The following is a 19,212-nucleotide window of genomic DNA, read 5'->3' on the forward strand; positions in this document are numbered from 1 at the left end:
GGGGATAAGAGGAGGAAGATTTCTGTTGATCCGGAGCACAAAATATTAAACAAATGGTAAAATATATCAGAATAAAATACCTTTTGCAGAGGTTCCAGCAGCTTCCCCAAAGCTACAATAGCAATTAATACAATAAGCGCTGAGATTATACCGGCAACCTGAAAATAAAATATTGGGAATCATCAAGAAAATAAGTTTGTTTTCAGGAATATTTATGCAAAGGGGCTAGTTTACACACTTAGTGAGCTATTTTCAGTAGAGAGTTTGAGTTGTCAAAATAACATTCTGACAGAAGCAGAGATTTTTTTAAAAAATTGTTTCTGTACAAGGAAATGTGATTTCAAAACCTTATTTTAAAACTTGATATTTTTAAAACTAAGCTTCGTAGTCATATACCAATAAGGATGTCAGATCTACACATGCATGTTTAATATGCGACAGGAATTAAAGTGTTAGGAGAGACAGACAGAATTATTAATATTAGACCTAGGAGTAGAATGTGTGGATCTACAGGAACAAGCAAAGCTGACAAGATAAGGAAGTAAACTCTGACCCTAATCCTAATCCTAACCCTAACCCAAAGCCTAATCCTAATTGTAACCCAAACGCTAACCCTAACCCCAACCCTAACCCAAAACCTAATCCTAATCCTAATCCCAATCCCAACTGCAACCCAACTGCAACCCTAACCCTGAAAGCCTAATCCTAATCCTAATCCTAACACAAACCCTAACCCTAACCCCAACCCTAACCCAAAACTTAATCCTAATCCCAATCCCAACTGCAACCCAACTCCAACCCTAACCCAAAGCCTAATCGTAATCCTAATCCTAATCGTAACCCAAAGCGTAATCCTAACCCAAACCCTAACCCTAACCCCAACCCTAACCCAAAACCTAATCCTAATCCTAATCCCAATCCCAACCCCAACCCCAACCCCAACCCTAACTCTAACCCAAACCCAAACCCAAACCCAAACCCTAACCCCAACCCTAACCCAGAACCTAATCCTAATCCTAATCCCAATCCCAATCCCAACCCCAACCCCAACCCTAACCCTAACCCTAGGCTAAAATACTGTGCAACTAGGATCAACCATTAGATGACTTGTTCAAAATCCGCTCCAGCAAATCAGTTCCAAGAGTGATGGGCAGGCAGTAGAAGTCCCTTCCTTCTGGGCCAGGGAAGTACCTGAGTTTTTCCACCTGTGCTTTCTTGGACCGCAGTGCGAGAGAGTGCGGTGGTTGCAGCAAAGCAAGAAAAGGCTCCTGAAAAAATATTGCTGATTCCAAAGGCGATAAATTCCTAGGAGGTTAGCAAACGGGAATAAACAAACAGGGTGTAAAACACAAAAGTCCTTCATCATAAGTGGAAATATTTTATTAGAACAGGCTTGGAGAAACCACAGGTGGCCCTCGACGTACGGCCACAAAAGAAGACCAGAATTTCCGTTGCTAAGCAAGGCGATGTTTAAAATGAGACTTCCCCATTTTTACAAACTTTTATGACACATTTGTTAAGTGAATCGCCGCCCTTAAGTGAATCGCCACTGTTGTTAAGTGAATCGCCACCATTGTTAAGTGAATCACAAGGTCGTTAAGTGAATCTGGCTTCCCCCCCCCCCACTGATGTTGCTTGTGAGAAGCTGGCTGGGAAGGTGGCAAACGGCGATCACGTGGCCCTGGGACGCGGCAACCCTCGTAAGTACATGCCGGTTGCCATGGATCTAAATTTTGATCATGGGCTGCAACGGTTGTAAGTGAGACCACTGATAAGTCACTTTTTTCAACGTCACTGTGACCTCGAAGGATTGCTAAATGATGTCGGGGATTACAGACTGAGGTCTTCTGGAACAGCCCAGATTTACTCAGCTCTGTGGTTCCCCTTCCTGCTGGTCACCCTGGCCCCTTTAAGATGAGTGGGGGGTTCTGGGAGTCGGAAGTTCCTCAAATGGAACTTGGGAATTTTGGACTGGAACGTTTAATTCACTTCACTTCACTTTGCCATATTTTTACTTTATTTGGTTGATTTACATGCCTGCTTCCCTTCCCTTTATTTTATTCATTTGTATGGCTGCTTCAATTCATTTCACTTCATTTCACTTCGCTTCACTTTATTTTATTCATTTGCATGGCTGCTTCACTTCACTTCGCTTCACTTTATTTTATTCATTTACATGGCTGCTTCACTTCACTTTGTTTTTGCTTTATTTTATTCATTTGCAGGGCAGCTTCATGTCCACTTCACTTCACTTTTACTTCACTTCACCTCACTTAATTTTTACTTTATTTTATCCATTTGCATGGCTGCTTCAATTCACGGCATTTTTACTTTATTTTTACTTTATTTTATTCGTTTGCATGGCTGCTTCACTTCACTTCATTTTTAGTTCGTTTTTACTTTATCTTACCCACGTGCACGGCTGCCCACCTCTATTAAGGTGGTGACGGTGTTAATTCTCCTTTTCTCTACCAGCTGCCAACTTCAGCTATAAATCTTAATATTCTAACCAAGAGAATGGCTAGATATGCAGGTTCCTTTATTTAGTGCATGGGTCTTCAAACTCGGCCCTTTTATGACTCATGGACTTCAATTTCCAGAATTCCTCAGCCAGAGTGCCTGGCTGAGGAATTCTGGGAGTTGAAGTCCATGAGTCATAAAATGGCCGAGTTTGAAGACCCATGATTTAGTGCCTTAAAGAAAACTCAGTTTAGACGGCACTTCCCTGTTCTTCGGGAATCCGGCACCGTTCTCCGTACCTGATTTCCATCAATGGAATAATCATACTTGGTGGCGTATACTTTCCCCACCGAGACGGCGATAGCGTAAGCGACAATCGCAATGGAAAATGACGAGGCCACCATCTCTCCAAACATCTCCACAGCTGGACGTTGAGGAGGCAAAAATCTACAGAGGAAAAGGAGTAAGAGAGAAATGCATACGGATCATTGTACAGATAGTCCTTGACTTACAAAGTTTGCTTAGTGACAGTTCGAAGTTACCATGTGACTTATGACCATTTTTCACATTGACAAGCGTTGCAGCATCCTCATGGTCATGTGATCAAAATTCAGAGGCTTGGCAACTGGCATGTACTTTTACGACGGTTTGCAGCGTCCCGGGGTCACGTGATCCCCTTTTGCAACCTTCTGACGAGGAAAGCCAATGGGGAAGCCAGATTCACTTAACAATCGTGTTACTAATTTGTTAATTCACTTAACAATTGTAGCAAGAAAGGTCGTAAAATGGGGCAAAACTCACTTAAGAACTGTCTCACTTAGCAACATAAATTTTGGGATCAATTATGGTCGAAAGTCGAGGACTACCTGTACATATTATTTATTTTATTTTTATTATTATTATTATTATTATTATTATTATTATTATTATTATTATTATTATTATTATTATTAGGTTTTTTTACACACACGCATTTATTTATTTATTTTATTTATATCCTGCTATTATTATTTTTACAAATACCTCAAGGTGGCGAATACACATACACACAACCTACCTCGCAGGGTTGTTGCTGTGAGGAAAATAGGAGGAGAGAGGAGGAGGAGGAGGAGGAGGTGTTGGATACATTTGCCACCTTGAATTTTTTATGAAAAAATCATAAAGGCGGGATGCAAATCAATCAGTAAATTAAATAAAATTTACTTTGCTAAGCAAGGCGGTCACTAAGCGAGTCTTGCCCAACATTATGATCTTTTTTGCCACGGTTGTTAAGGGAATCATGTGGTTGTTAAGTGAACCCAGCTCCCGTTCATTGACTTTGCTTGTCAGAAGCCGGCTGGGAACCTACGGCTCTTTCTGGAGGCCCCTCGTAAATACATGTTGGTTGCTGAGCTTCAAAGTTTGATCATGTGATCTTGGGGGTCCTGAAATGGTTGTAAGTGTTGCAAGTTGAGGACTATCTATAACTGGAGAACTTTCCTCTTTAAACTCAAAATGTAGTTGCATTTAGCCTTTGGTTTGGGCGTTAGAAGACAAATAATCTGCACTCACCCTCTAGGAATAGTTTTCACAATCCCTGCATTGTATTTCTTCTCAAGGTCCACTCCATAGGAAATGCCCGTGGCAACGATAGTCTGGATTAAAAATAATAATAATAATAATAGCAGAAGGTATTTTATTTATTTACTTAGCCTATGGCATCTACAGGGGTCATGCAATCACTGAAATACAAATGTAGTTTAAATAAAGCATCAGTGTGTGTGTGTGTGTGTGTACATATATACATATATTATGTATGTCTATGTGTGTGTGTGTGTGTGTGTATATATATATATATATATATATATATATATATATATATATATTTATTTATTTATTTATTTAATTAAATTTTTATACCGCCCTATTCCCGAAGGACTCAGGGCAGTTTACAGGGCAACCGCCGGCACCCTGAGAAGGCCCTCCCTGTGGGAGCGCACAGGACGATGGAAAGTTGATGCCAGCAGCAGGTGTTCCCTTAGATCAGGGGTAGGCAACCTCGGCTCTTTTATGACTCATGGACTTCAACTCCCAGAATTCCATGAGTCATAAAAGAGCCGAGGTTGCCTACCCCTGCCTTAGATAATCCGGACCCAAGCCATTTAGAGCATTATAGGTCATTACCAGCACCTTGAATCTCACCCAGAGATTCTATTCTATCTATGATGTATGTACATGTATATATATGTGTGTATGTATACATATATAATATGTATGTGTGTGTATACACACACATACATATATACATATATAATTCATATATACACACACACATAAATATATACACACACATACATACATACATATACACATATGTATATGCGGACAATACAGTATAGGAGATAACACATTAAATTAAGATAAAACCCTAAGAAAATCACCATAATACAGGTAGTCCTCAATTTACAACAGTTCATTTATTGACCATTCAAACAGTGGCACTGAAAAAAGAGACTTGTGTTTTTCAGAGTTACAACTTTCGTAGCATCCCCAGGCTCACATGATCAGAATTTGGACACTTGGCCGCTGGTTCACACTTATGACGGTCACAGTGTCCCGGGTGTGTGTGTGTGTGTGTCACGTGATCCCCTTTTGCAAGCTTCTGACAAGCAAAGTCAATGGGGGAAGCCAGATTCACTTAACAACCTGTTGTTGTGATTCACTTAGCACCTGTGAGGTCGTAAAACGGGACCAAACTCACTTAAAAGCCATCTCGCTGAGCAACATAAATCTTGTGTCTCAACTGCGGTCGTAAGTCGAGGGCTACCTGTATGGAGCGGTAGAACCGCAATCGCGACAAGATTGTACAGAATTCAAAAAGGTGTAAAAAAGAGAGAAGCCTGATCTGGGTTCTCCTGGAACTTTTCTGAGCTTCTCAAAAGTTGTCGTCTTACCACAATCACTTCTATCGGAATGGGAATCGGGATCTTGTGTCTGAAGCGGTCGTTAATCTCTTTGACAGCCATGCAAACCACGATGGTCAGCAGCCCCGCCACCAGGTCAGCGATATTGGTGGTTCTGATATTTTGAAATATTTCTATAAGGGTCTAAAGACAGAACGCAAAAATAAGATCCTCCTTCGGATGAGAATTGTATGTTCTGGAGGTTCAAGTAGCTAGGGCCCAAAATTAGCAAACTTGAGTTACAGAAATAGTACTGTAAGAACATCTTAGTAATGCACATGGATTAATAATTGACTGGGTTGCCTGCAAAAAAATAAAAGGGCTGTACTTCATTAGAGTTTTTCAGGAGAAACTGCACAGCTGGTATTCCTCCTTTAACAGAAAATCGGAATACATTACAATCTACCCCCCCCCCCCCAGTTCTCTTGATCAGATTAATTTATCTCATTTGTTTCATCTCCTTTTCTTTTTTAACATGTTTTTATTTATTTTTTGTTTAAAAAAATATTTTCTTTTCTTCTATTCTCGAACAACGTTACGGCCATTTGGGCTATCTTATCTAAAATGAAAAGCAATGTAGAATGGCTCTTAATAATCATTAAGTTAGGACAGCAAACGTATTCTGAATTCCACAATGGCAAAAAAAAAATAAATGGCTTCTGTAAATAAGATACTTACAGAAAACCTTAATGGGAAGGAGAACTAAAGTTCATCTTAATGAAGACTAATCGAGAAGAGAAGCAATCTGAATTAAGGAGAAATGTCCTGACAGTGAGGACAATTAACCAGTGGAACAGCTTGCCACCAGATGTTGTGGGTGCTCCATCACTGGAGGTTTTTAAGAAGAGACTGGACAGCCACTTGTCTGGAACGATGTAAGGGACTCCTGCTTGAGCAAGGGGCTGGACTAGAAGACCTTCAAGATCCCTTCCAGCTTTATTCTGATTAAGACCCTGGATACTCAGTGGGCAGAGAATGCTGGCTAATTTTTATTGGAAACCCTAAGGCAGGGGTTTCAAACTCAGCATGGCTGGCTGAGGAATTCTGGGAGTTGAAGTCCACGAGTCATAAAAGGGCCAAGTTTGAAGACCCCTGATCTAATGTAACGTTCTACCCCAGCAAATTGTTAAGTGTAGACATCTGCCACTCAACAACTATCCATTCTGTTGTCTGAAAATTGCTTTTCCAAAAGGCAAGTGGACTGTTTTTCCTTGAGGAGAAAGAGGAAGACATATTTTCTTCTCATCCAAGAAGCTTCATCCTTGGATGAGAAGAGAAATAACTTCTTCTTCTTCTTCTTCTTCTTCTTCTTCTTCTTCTTCTTCTTCTTCTTCTTCTTCTTCTTCTTCTTCTTCTTCTTCTTCTTCTCCTTCTCCTCCTCCTCCTCCTCCTCCTCCTCCTCCTCCTCCTCCAAATAGTCCAATTGCTTTTGAAAAAGCACCTTCAAGGCCACTATGATCTGGATGTTGCACACTCTCCACAGATATTTATCCATTCTACTGTAGATCAACACACTGTGGACCAAAAGCTGGGGAATACAAGGGACCAACAGTTAGTCATGGAAGTTCAGTTTAGTAAGAAACACTTACGTAGATTATGGAAAGGACTCCGTTGTAATTTTCCGTTGAAACGTTCAGCACAATTTTTAGCTGTGAAACAAATACTTGAAAAGCAGCTGCTGTTGTAAAACCACCAACCAATGGATCAGCAAGATACCTTACAATAAAACCAATCTGAAGTACTCCAAACACTAGCTGGGGGGAAAAAAACACACCATAATTTCCTAAACAGTTAAAAAAAAATAATGAGCATAGCAAACAAGTCTTAAAGTTTGAAGACCTGGCTAGGGAATTCTGGGAGTTGAAGTCCACAAATCTTAGGGTTGCCAAGTTTGAAGACCCCTGGACTAGACATAATTAGTTTCCTCAATTGTTCACCCTACCATTTAGCCTCCAGCCCCCTAATCATATCTCTCTCTCTCTCTCTCTCTCTCTCTCTCTCTCTCTCTCTCTCTCTCTCTCTCTCTCTCTCTCTCTCTTCTCTCTCTCTCTCTCTGTGTGTATGTGTGTGTGTGTATTTTCTCTTCTTCCAATAATATTCTCTTTTGTCAACCCTAAATTAATACATTTCTTAGTCATTTAGTAGATAACAATTGAATATAGACATTTTCCTAGTATTTCTACAAGTAACAGCCACATCAATATGAATCTTCTTTTCTAATTAATCATCTTAATCACCTTGTCACAGATCCTGTTTTTAAAGTTCTTATTTAAATTTGTTTTCCCCACAAATGCTCAAAAAACACCGTTACCTCTTAAGATGTTCTTTGAGTCAATTAAAGGTAAAGGTAAAGGTTCCCCCGCACATGCGTGCTAGTCGTTTCCGACTCTAGGGGCCGGTGCTCATCTCCGTTTCAAAGCCGAAGAGCCAGCGCTTGTCCGAGGACGTCTCCGTGGTCATGTGGCCGGCATGACTAGACGCCAAAGGCGCACGGAACGCTGTTACCTTCCCACCGTAGTCAATTACCCTTACGTATTTAAGCCTTTTCCCTCCTAAGACTTAAAAGAGCCCCCTAAGCATTTTTGTTGCTCTTCTCTGTATTCTTTCTAAGGTCTCAACATCTGTTTTTCTAGGGCGGACACATTATTCCAAGGGTGGTCTTACCGGCGCAGCGTAGAACAAGATATCAGTTATGCAAAACGGTAGATCAATGATGCCAAAATTAAAAGGGGGAGGGTGGAAAGAGCATTTCCCCCAGTTACGCGGTAAGGAAGCAGCAACGTTTTGAGACAGCTTTGTCTGGTTTTATTACCTGGATTATGCCAACCAGGAAGGTCACGGTGCTGGAAATGAGGACCCGCTGAGCGTCTCTGGAGGCGATGTCTACCCCAGTTGTTCCGTTCAACCCCGTCATGTTACTGTTAGCCAGGGGGAAATTTCGATCCGGTGCCATGCTCAGTACTACAGAGCCCACCATTAAACTAACCACAGGAAAAGGTCCTGTTAAAAGGAAGAATATCTATTTTTAAAATGTGTCTTTGGGAGCCAGTGTTATGGCTAAGGCAGGGGTCTCCAACCTTGGCCACTTTAAGATGGGTGGACTTCAACTCCCAGAATTCCTCAGCCAGCAAAGCTGGCTGAGGAATTCTGGGAGTTGAAGTCCACCCATCTTAAAGTGGCCAAGGTTGGAGACCCGTGGGCTAAGGTCCTGGAAACGAGCAGGAAGTCGGTTCCCCAAGTGACTTTTCAGCCAATTGTTCTCTCTCAGCCCAACCACCCTCACAGGGCGGGCGTGGTAGGGCCCACGGAGGAGGAGGGAGCCCTCTGCATGGTGCCTTGAGCTGCTCTACACAAGGTGGGCTATAAATCTAAGGAATCCATAAGCTTAAACCGAGCATTCAACGTTTAAATTGTTTTCTGAATGTGGTTACTGCTTTATCGCTTTAGAATTTCAGAACAGTCAGCCACCTCCTAGAGCCGTTTGGTCGGGCTGGGTGGCTGTAGAAATTAATAAATTAATGAAATGCACACACCAACGGTGGCTTGCTTTTACCTACAGGTAAAGTGTAGGGGTGTCGCTTATAGTTATAACCAATCCACACAGAAGAAACGAATGCCAGCTTTATCGGGGACTGTTTCCCACATGACAGCTCACTATATCTGGTGGGGTCCTTAATGTTCAGCCCTTTCTATGTATTTGGAGGCTGACTGCTGGGGGTCCCAGGGAAAGGAAGTGAAAAAAGGTGTTTCGGCCAGTCCAGTGACATGACACCCTTACCTGTTTCTCTAGCCTGATATCACCATTAATAAGAATGAAACCAGGCAGAAACCCAGTAAGGATATTCAGCAAGACATTAGCATCTCTATCTCTCTCTCTCTTATCTACCTACCTACCTACCTACCTACCTACCCCTAACCCTTGAAGTGCGCCCGGAGGCTTCAACTGGTGCAAAATGCGGTCGCGCGGGTGCTTATGGGAGTATCTCGATACTCCCATGTTGCACCACTCCTGCACGAGCTGCATTGGCTTCCGGTTGCCCTCTGGGTGCGATTCAAGGTGCTGATAATCACCTTTAAAGCCCTACATGGCTTAGGCCCGGGGAGTACTTGCGAGACCACCTGCTGCCAATGTCAACCTCCCATCGCCCGGTTCGTTCCCACAGAGTCGGCCTCCTCAGGGTGCTGTCGGCCAGGCAATGCCAGCTGGCGACCCCCAGGGGGAGAGCCTTCTCTGTGGGCGCACCGACCCTCTGGAACAAACTGCCCCCGGAGCTGCGGATGGCCCCTGACCTACGGTCCTTCCACCGTGACCTAAAGACCTGGTTATTCCAACAAGCGGGCCTGGACTGATTATGGTTTTTAAATTTGGTTTTTTATTGGTTTAAGTTGTTCTTATTTCTTATATTGTTTAATCCTCTTTTAATTTTTGTATTTATATCTTTTAACTTTTTATTGTTGTGAGCTGCCCTGAGTCCTCAGGGAGAAGGGCGGCATATAAATTTAATAAACCTTAACCTTAACCTACCTACAGGTTATCCATCCATCTATATCTATCTATCTATCTATCTATCTATCTATCTATCTATCTATCTATCTATCTATCTATCCATCCACACATCTATCTATCCATCCACATCTATCTATCTATCTATCTATCTATCTATCTATCTATCTATCTATCTATCTATCTATCTATCTATCTATCTATCCATCCATCCACACATCTATCTATCCATCCACATCTATCTATCTATCTATCTATCTATCATCTATCTATCTATCTATCTATCTATCTATCTATCTATCTATCTATCTACCTACCTACCTACCTACCTACCTACCTATTTATATCCATCTATCTATATCATATCTATCTGCCTGCCTGCCTGCCTATCTATCTATCTATCTATCTATCTATCTATCTATCTATCTATCTATCTATCTATCTATCTATCATCTATCTATCTATCTATCTATCTATCTATCTATCTATCTATCTATCTATCTATCTATCTATCTATCTATCTACCTACCTACCTACCTACCTACCTACCAATTTATATCCATCTATCTCTATCATATCTATCTGCCTGCCTGCTTATCTGTCTGTCTGTCTGTCTGTCTGTGTGTCTCTCTCTCTCTCTATGCAAGTTGCATATTATCTCAGCCATCAAACGATTCTAGACAGCTAATAGCATAGAATTAAAATATCAGGTAATAAATTAAGAAGTAAAAATAACAACATCAGCAGAAGAATAACGGTGCTCATTAAGAAAGGATAACTGAATAAACCCAATCCACAGCCATCAGGAAACTGATCCCTAGACCCTCTCTGTTAGAAGAGCCAGTTTTTACAAAAGCCGACAAAGTCAGGGCCGTGTGGATCTCCCGGGACTCACTGTTCCACAAGACAGATACAGGGATCTTGCTTTTCAGCTTCTTATTCTAATTTAAAGTCGATAGTCCGTACTACCATAATAGGCCGGCTCCGTTACAGTCATAAGTCGAGGAATATCGCTATTATGTTCCCAGGTGTACATTAACTTAAATCATCACAATAATAGAATTTATTTGTTAACTCAAGTTTCATAGTGCCTTTTTGCTCAGGTGGGGATGGAAACAAGTATTAAAGCTGTTAGTCTGAGAGAAGAGATTCCTTGTTATTTTTGTGCTGTTTGTGGGATTTAAACCACAAAACATACTTGATCTAAGTAACATCTGCTAATAATAGCTAAGTTCTGCCAATAGTACACCGATGCAACATATCGTATGTGGATATCATTTCTAGCAATTAAACGTGGAAAAGCGTGGAGCAGAATGGAGAATTTAAACACAGCCCAAACACAGCATCATATAAAAGTCTATTGCAGCAAACGGAATACACCCAAACATCCACGCCATGAAACAAAATGGAGCATTCTCAAAGAAACATATCTCTGATTAAAATTTTTAAAAAATATCCAGTTACCAACAGAGATGTGTCTTGATGTTCCTAGGAGGAAGTAAGTCAGGATGGGGAAGAATGCAGAATAGAGGCCGTATCCAATGGGAACTGCAGCCAATAAAGCATACGCCAAACCTGACAGTACAGAATTTAAAAAAAAAAAGTTAAATCATATTCTGAAGCATTTTAAAATCAATTATAATACATTAATGTAAACACGCTGTTCTTTAATAGACAAACATAATCTGTACAGGTAGTCCTTGTCTTACGTCTGTTCGTCAAGCAATTGTTCAAAGTTACCACAACACTGAAAAAAGTAATCATCATCATCATCATCAAGTTGGAAGGGACCTTGGAGGTCCTCTAGTCCAACCCCCTGCTCAGACAGGAAACCCTATACCATTTCAGACAAATGGCTGTCCAGTCTCTTCTTAAAAACTTCCAGTGATGGAGCATTCACAGCCTTCTGGAGGCAGGTTGTTCCACTGGTTAATTGTCCTAACTGTTAGGAAGTTTCTCCTTAGTTCTAGGCTGCTTCTCTCCTTGATTAGATTCCATCCATTGCTTCTTGTCCTGCCTTCAGGCGCTTTGGAGAATAGCTTGACTCCCTCTTCTTTGGGGCAGCCCCTGAGATATTGGAAGGCTGCTATCATGTCCCCCCTCGTCCTTCTCTTCATTAAACTAGACTTACCCAATTCCAGCAACCGTTCCTTGTATGTGTTAGCCTCCAGTCCCCTGATCATCTTTGTTGCTCTTCTCTGCACTCTTTCTAGAGTCTCAACATCTTTTTTCCTTTGTGGTGACCAAAACTGGATGCCATATTCCAGGTGTGGCCTTACCAAGGCTTTAAAAAGTGGTATTAACACTTCACGTGATCTTCATTCTGTCCCTCTGTTAATGCAACCTAGGACTGTGTTGGCTTTTTCAGCAGCTGCAGCACACGGCTGGCTCATATTTAAGTGACTGTCCACTAGGACTCCAAGATCCCTCTCACAGTTGCTACTATTGAGCAAGGTGCCACCTATACTATACTTGTACAAGTAACCTGGTTATTTGTGGGGTCTCTGCAGTCATCTGATTGTGATTTGGGTGCTTGGCCACTGGCATGCGTTTTTGACCCTTGCAGCGTCACAGAGGTCACGAGAAGGTCATTTCTGGGCTTCTAACCATCAAAATGAAATGGTGGAAGCCCAATTTGCTTAACGGACAGGGGAAGCAAGGCTGTAAAACTGGACGCAGTCATGGGACAATTTAATTAACAACCTTCGTGATAATCAAGTTAGTCCCAAATGAGGATTACCTGAATTTGTATTTCACATCTGAGGTTCGCCCCTTCTACATCTAGACCGCATGCTACACGTAAAAACCTTGACCAGGTAATGCTTACTAAAAAGTAAACTGGGGGTTGATTTGGATTGTGTAGTATTTAAGTGGAATCAAATTTAAATCAATAAAAAACGAGCTGAAACCCTACAAACTTTAGAGAGGAAAAGTCATCTAAGTAAACTGGAGCGACATTTAAAGCTAGGAAAACATCCAAGTCAGCTTAATTGCAAAATGATTCAACTGGTTTTGAGCTACAGTGGTGAAAAAAACAATCCACGTTAAATGCAGGACACAATACAGAATAAGAGTCGGAAGGGACCTTGGAGGTCTTCCAGTCCAACCTCTGCTTGAACAGGAGACCCCCAAACCATATCAGATAAATGGCTGTCCAATCTCTTCTTGAAAACCTCCAGCGGGAGGGGGAGGGGGAGAGGGGGAGAAAGAGAAGGAGAGAGGAAGAGAGAGAGAGAGATGGAGAGGGGGGAGAATGAGAGAAGGGGGAGGGAGGGGGAGAAAGAGGGAGAGAAGGAGAGGAAGAGGGAGGGGGAGGGAGAGAGGGGGAGGGAGAGGAAGAGGGGAGAGGAAGAGAGACAGGGAGAGGGAGAGAGAGGGAGAGGGAGAGAATGAGAAAGAGAAAGAGAAGAGGGAGGGGGAGAAAGGGAGAAGGAGAGGAAGAGGGAGGGGGAGGGAGAGAGGGGGAGAAAGAGGGAGAAAAGGAGAGGGAGAGAATGAGAAAGAATGAGAGAAGAGGGAGGGAGGGAGGGGGAGAAAGGGAGAAGGAGAGGGAGAGGGACGGAGAGGGGGGGAGAGAGGGAGAGGAAGAGGGAGGGAGAGGGGGACAGGGGGAGAGAGGGAGAGGGAGAGGGAGAGGGAGAGAATGAGAGAGAATGAGAGAAGAGGGAGGGAGGGGGAGAAAGGGAGAAGGAGAGGGAGAGGGACGGAGAGGGGGGGAGAGAGGGAGAGGGAGGGAGAGGGAGGGAGAGGGAGAGGGGGAGAGAGGGAGAGGGAGAGGGAGAGAATGAGAGAGAATGAGAGAAGAGGGAGGGAGGGGAGAAAGGGAGAGGGAGGGGGAGGGAGAGAGGGGGAGAAAGAGGGAGAGGAGAGGGAGGGAGAGAGAGAGGGAGAGAATGAGAGAAGGGGGAGGGAGGGGGAGAAAGGGAGAGGGAGGGGGAGGGGGAGAGGGGGAGAAAGAGGGAGAGGAGAGGGAGGGAGAGAGAGAGGGAGAGAATGAGAGAAGGGGGAGGGAGGGGGAGAAAGGGAGAGGGAGGGGGAGGGGGGGAGGGGGAGAAAGAGGGAGAGGGAGAAGATAAGAATGAGAGAAGGGGGAGGGAGGGAGGGAGGGAGGGAGAGAGGGGGAGGGAGAGAGAGAGTAGGAGAGGATGAGAAAGGGAATGAGAGAAGGGGGGAGGGAGGGAGGGAGGGAGGGAGGGGGAGAAAGGGAGAGGGAGGGGGAGGGAGATAGGGGGAGAAAGAGGGAGAGAGAGAGAGGGAGAGAATGAGAGAAGGGGGAAAGAGGGGGAGAAAGGGAGGAGAGGGAGAGGGAGGGGGAGGGAGAGAGGGGGAGAAAGTGGGAGAGAGGGAGAGGATGAGAATGAGAGAAGGGGGGAGGGAGGGAGGGAGGGAGGGAGGGAGGGGGAGAAAGAGGGAGAGGGAGGGACCTCGAATAGCCTCGGTATAGTTCAGATTTCCAGGCCCGACCTCAGCATCTCCTGAGGATACAGGTGTGTCCCTCTCTTACCTTGCAAGGTAGCCACCAGGCCCGTACTGACGCCCGAAATGATGTCGCTGAGGAGCCATTCCTTAATCCTGTACTTGGGCAGCCAGTCCAGGACAGGGAAGAGGCGCTTGGTGACCTGCAAGGCTTTTTTTCTCGAACAGCTGCCAAAGACAACAACAACAGCAACAACAACAACAACAACGGTCACTTGCCAAAAGGACTGAGTGAGACGCCCGCTTGAGGGGACACCGCTCTCAGGGTCAACCGTGCCCCAAACCTACCCAGGTCAGCCGCTTACCTGCAGGACTTCTGGACTCGCTCGCGGAGCGTCTTGGGCACCACCAGCTTCTTCTCGTTCTCCTCCTGGAAGCCGGGCTCGTTGTAAATGGGTCGGCTCACCACGTAGCGACTCAGGTCCGGGAGGCCTCCGTCGGCCGTGCCGCTGGCTGCCATGGCTGCCCTTCACCTGGGGCAAAGACAACGAGGGAGACAACCAGCCTTCCCCAAGCAGACTCGGGCGCAGAGGCAGCCAGCCAGCTGGCCGTCAAAGGGCAGCATGCCTGCCAAGCCAAGCCTACGCCTGGCCTTTTGCAACCCTGGGCCGGCCTCTCCTGCCCACCACCCATCTGGGCCGGCTCCCCCCCTCCGCCCGGCCTGAGCCTCTTCGCCAGCCCAGCAAGGGGACCAGCCGGGCGGAGGTCCCGACAGAGCAGCGGCAGAAGCCGGAGTTCCCAACCAGGCCCCCACCTTCCTTCCTTCCTTCCTTCCTTCCTTCCTTCCTTCCTTCCTTCCCTTCCTTCCTTCCTCCCTCCCTCCCTCCCTCCCTCTCTCTCGCTTGCTCTCCTTTCTTTCTCAATTTTTTTCAAATTTCTCTTTCTTTCTTTCTCTTTCTTTCTTTCTTTCTTTCTTTCTTTCTCTTTCTTTCTTTCTTTCTTTCTTTCTTTATCTATCTCTTGCTCTCCTTTCTTTCTCAAATTTTCTCAACTTTTTTTCTTTTATCTTTCTTCTTTCTTTCTCAAATTTTCTCAAATGTTTCTTTCTTTCTCAAATTTTCTCAAATCTTTCTTTCTCTTTCTTTCTTTCTCTTTCTTTCTCTCTTTCTCTCTCTCTTGCTCTCCTTTCTTTCTCAAATTTTCTCAAATTTCTTTCTTTTCTTTTCTTTTCTTTTCTTTTCTTTTCTTTTCTTTTCTTTCTCAAATTTTCTCAAATTTCTCTTTCTTTCTTTCTTTCTTTCTTTCTTTCTTTTTTCTTTCTTTCTTTCTCTTTCTCTCTCTCTCACTTGCTCTCCTTTCTCAAATTTTCTCAATTTTCTCTTTCTTTCTTTCTTTCTTTCTTTCTTTCTTTCTTTCTTTCTTTCTTTCTTTCCTTTCTTTCTTTCTTTCTTTCTCTTTTCTTTCTTTCTCAAATTTTCTCAAATTTCTCTTTCTTTCTTTCTCTTCTTTCTTTCTTTTTTTCTCTCGCTTGCTTGCTTGCTCTCCTTTCTTTCTCAATTTTTCTCACATTTCTTTCTTTCTTTCTTTCCTTTCTCAAATTTTCTCAAATCTTTCTTTCTCTTTCCTTCTTTCTTTCTCTCGCTCGCTCGCTTGCTCTCCTTTCTTTCTTTCTTTCTCAAATTTTCTCAAATTCCTTCCTTCCTTCCTTCCTTCCTTCCTTCCTTCCTTCCTTCCTTCCTTCCTTCCTTCCTTCCTTCCTTCCTTGGAAAGTCCTCACCCCTTAAGAGGTGGGGCGGGATGGAGGGTGAGGGGGCCGAGGGAACTTGTGGGGAGAGGGCTGCCGAGAGGCAAAGAGGGGCTGGGGGGAGGGCTGAGGGCGAAGGATCTATAAAAGGGGTGTGTGTGTGTGAAGGGAGCTGAGGGAGGATGAGAAGCATGGAGGGGGGTGCTGAGGGACAGGGGATGGTGGAAGAGGGAGGCGGAGGGGTGCTGAGGGGGGGGAAAGGGCTGAAGGGGGCTGGGGACGAAGGGGGCAGAGAGGCAGAACTGGCTGGGTCCCTGAGGGTCCCTGAGGGTCCCTGAGGGTCCCTGAGGGGTCAGGAGGGTGAGAAGCAAGGCCGGATGAGAGGCAAAGGAGGGCTGGGGGAGACGGGGTGGGTGGGTGGGTGGGGAGACGGGCGGGGCTGAAAGAAAAAAGGGGCTGGGGGAGAGGGGGGCCCCGAGGGCTGAAGGGGGCTGGGGACGAAGGGGGCTGAGAAGCAGAACTGGCGGGCGGGAGGGACCCTGACGGCTCCCGAGGGGGCTCCTGAGTGACAGAGGACGGCTGACGGACAGGGGGCTGGGGGAGAGGAGGGGGGCTGAGAGGCCAAAAGGACTGGGGGAAAGAGATCGAGGAGGGGGGGGCAATGGGGCTGGGGGGAGGGCTAGGAGGGCCGAGGGGCAAGTCAACCGGGGCACCCGGACAGCATCCCCCCCCCACTTCTGGACACACAGGTGGAGGAGAGGCACCCCGGATTGCCCCCCCTCCTCCTCCTCCTCACTCCGCGGGGCAAGGCGCACCTCGCGAGTTGCAGAGGGGGGGGCAACCTTCCGAGATACCCCCCCCCCAGTTTGCTTAGCCTCATCCCTCCCCTGCCTTCCCCTCCCTCCCCCTGCCTAGCCAAGCCCCGGACCCCCCGCCGGGATTGGGGGGATTGGGGGGGGAGTCCCCCCCCCTCGAGCGCTGTCCGTTTCCTGCCTGAGCAGGGGGTTGGACTAGATGACCTCCAAGGTCCCTTCCTCCTCCTCCTCCCCCTCCTCCTCCTCCTCTTCCTCCTCCGCAGCCCAACCTGCCGGGACGACCCTTCCCCACCCGGGGTCCCCCAGAGACCCCCCCTCAGCGGGTCCCCGGCGCCTCTTTACCTCCTCCTCCTGGTCCTCGTCCTGCGCCCGGAGTCCCAGCTTTCGGCCGGGCGGCTTGACTCGCGTGGCAGCCGCTTTTATACGACCATCTCCGCCTCGGACGCTTCGCCTTTTATTTACAGGCAAACAGAACCGTCCGGCTACCGGGCAGCCTTTCTCTCTCTCTCTCTCTCTCTCTCTCTCCCTCCCTCTCTCCTTCCCTCCTTCCCGCCCGGCTCGGCTCGGCTCTGCCCTCGCTGCCCTTCCTGCCTCGCAGGCACGTCGGAACGCGGGATGGTCTGGGCTGGGGGAAGCCTTGGGGGACCCGCAAGTGAGAATCGGGGTTCAGCCTCCCTTTGAGGCGGCTTCTTTCTCGCTCCCTGGGACGTTGGGTGCCCGGCTGAGGAAGGGGCGAGCGTGTGTGTGTGTGTGTGTGTGTTTGTGCGTGCGTGTGTGTGTGTGTGTCCCGTGCCCCCCCCAACCCAGCCCGCCCGCCAACCTTTCCCACTCTTAAGTAACCTTTTCCCAAAAATCCCCTTTTCCCACCCAAGAAAGTCCACGCCTTTTGGAATATGCCTTTTGACGTGATAGCCGTGTTCCAATATCTCGGGGGCTGCCCCAAAGAAGAGGGAGTCAAGCTATTCTCCAAAGTAGTAGTAGTAGTAGTAGTAGTAGTAGTAGTAGTAGTAGTAATAATAATAATAATAATAGTAATAATAATAATAATAATAATAATAATAATAATAATAATAATAATAATAATAATAATAATAATAATAAGAAGAAGAAGAAGAAGAAGAAGAAGAAGAAGAAGAAGAAGAAGAAGAAGAAGAAGAAGAAGAAGTAGTAGTTGGAAGGGACCTCGGAGGTCATCTAGTCCAACCCCCTGTTCAGGCAGGAAATCCTATAATACCATTTCAGACCTATGGCTGTCCAGTCCCTTCTTAAAAACTTCCAGTGTTGGACCATTCACCGCTTCTGGAGGCAGGTTGTTCCACTGGTTAATTGTTCTCACTGTCAGGAAGTTTCTCCTTAGTTCTAGGTTGCTTCTCTCCTTGATTAGTTTCCATCCGTTGCTTCTTGTCCTGCTTTCAGGTGCTTTGGAGAAGAGCTTGGCTCCCTCTTCTTTGGGGCAGCCCCTGAGATATAGGAACACTGCTATCATGTCACCCCTCACTCTTCTCTTCGTTAAACTACACATCCCCAATTCCAGCAACCGTTCCCTATATGTTCCCTGAAGGCAGGACCAGACGCAGGACCCAGAGGGAAACTAATCAAGGAGAGAAGCAACCTGGAATTAAGGAGAGATTTCCTGACAGTTGGAACCATTCATCAGTGGAACTACTTGCTTCCAGAAGTTGTGGATGCTCCAACATTGGAAGTTTTTAAGAAGGGACTGGACAGCCATTTGTCTGAAATGGTATATTATTGATCATCGCACAGTCAGCCAGATGTTCAGACTGGATTTGGCATTTCTGTCTACCTAGCGAGTCCTTGCCAAGGACCTGGGATAGGCAGATGTGGATGTTGGATGGTATTACAGATCTAGTCGCAGGATGGAAGCAGTTCCCAGTAAGGCCCCTTTTGCAATTGACTAATGGCAAATTTGTCAATGCCGATGATGGTGTCCAAATGGTGCTCCAGTTGTTTTGGGATTGCAACCAAGGCGCCTATTCCTATTGGAACTACTACCCTTGCTTGCCTTTGCCACAGTCTTTCTGTTTCTATTTGTAGGTCTTTGTATTTTGTTATCTTCTCCAGTTCTTTCTCATCTATTCTGCTGTCTCCAGGCACTGCCACGTCTATCTCCACCACCACCACCATCATCATCATCATTATTATTCACTGTCATCCATATATTATTGAATCTACAGAATGATCAAGAGAAGCAACTGTTTTCTTCAAAATAACATGGCAAAGAGTATGAGTGTTATTAGTTTGCCTGTGGTTATCTCATTACGAAGTTCTCATCCAATTGTTTCACAGAGATATTAAACAGTAAATGAGGAC

General features: G+C 45.4%; 1 protein-coding gene across 2 annotated transcripts in view; it reads right to left on the minus strand.

The window, feature by feature from the left end:
- Positions 1-15,112, minus strand: part of SLC26A4 (solute carrier family 26 member 4) — a 34,076-nt gene extending 18,964 nt beyond the window's left edge. For both annotated transcript variants that reach the window (XM_081330707.1, XM_081330706.1), the window contains exons 1-10: positions 14,688-15,112; positions 14,411-14,550; positions 11,371-11,481; positions 8,215-8,402; positions 6,992-7,156; positions 5,394-5,546; positions 4,012-4,094; positions 2,760-2,907; positions 1,192-1,305; positions 81-158 (exon numbers count right to left, since the gene is read on the minus strand). In XM_081330707.1, the coding sequence (XP_081186833.1) occupies positions 81-158; positions 1,192-1,305; positions 2,760-2,907; positions 4,012-4,094; positions 5,394-5,546; positions 6,992-7,156; positions 8,215-8,402; positions 11,371-11,481; positions 14,411-14,550; positions 14,688-14,842 (1,335 nt within the window). In that variant the 5' untranslated portion in view covers positions 14,843-15,112. The remainder of the gene's footprint in view (positions 1-80; positions 159-1,191; positions 1,306-2,759; positions 2,908-4,011; positions 4,095-5,393; positions 5,547-6,991; positions 7,157-8,214; positions 8,403-11,370; positions 11,482-14,410; positions 14,551-14,687) is intronic.
- Between the last annotated feature and the right edge of the window lie 4,100 nt (positions 15,113-19,212).

Source organism: Vipera berus, assembly GCF_964194415.1.
Source record: "Vipera berus genome assembly, chromosome: 6".
In the NCBI taxonomy this organism is placed as follows: Eukaryota; Metazoa; Chordata; class Lepidosauria; order Squamata; family Viperidae; genus Vipera; species Vipera berus.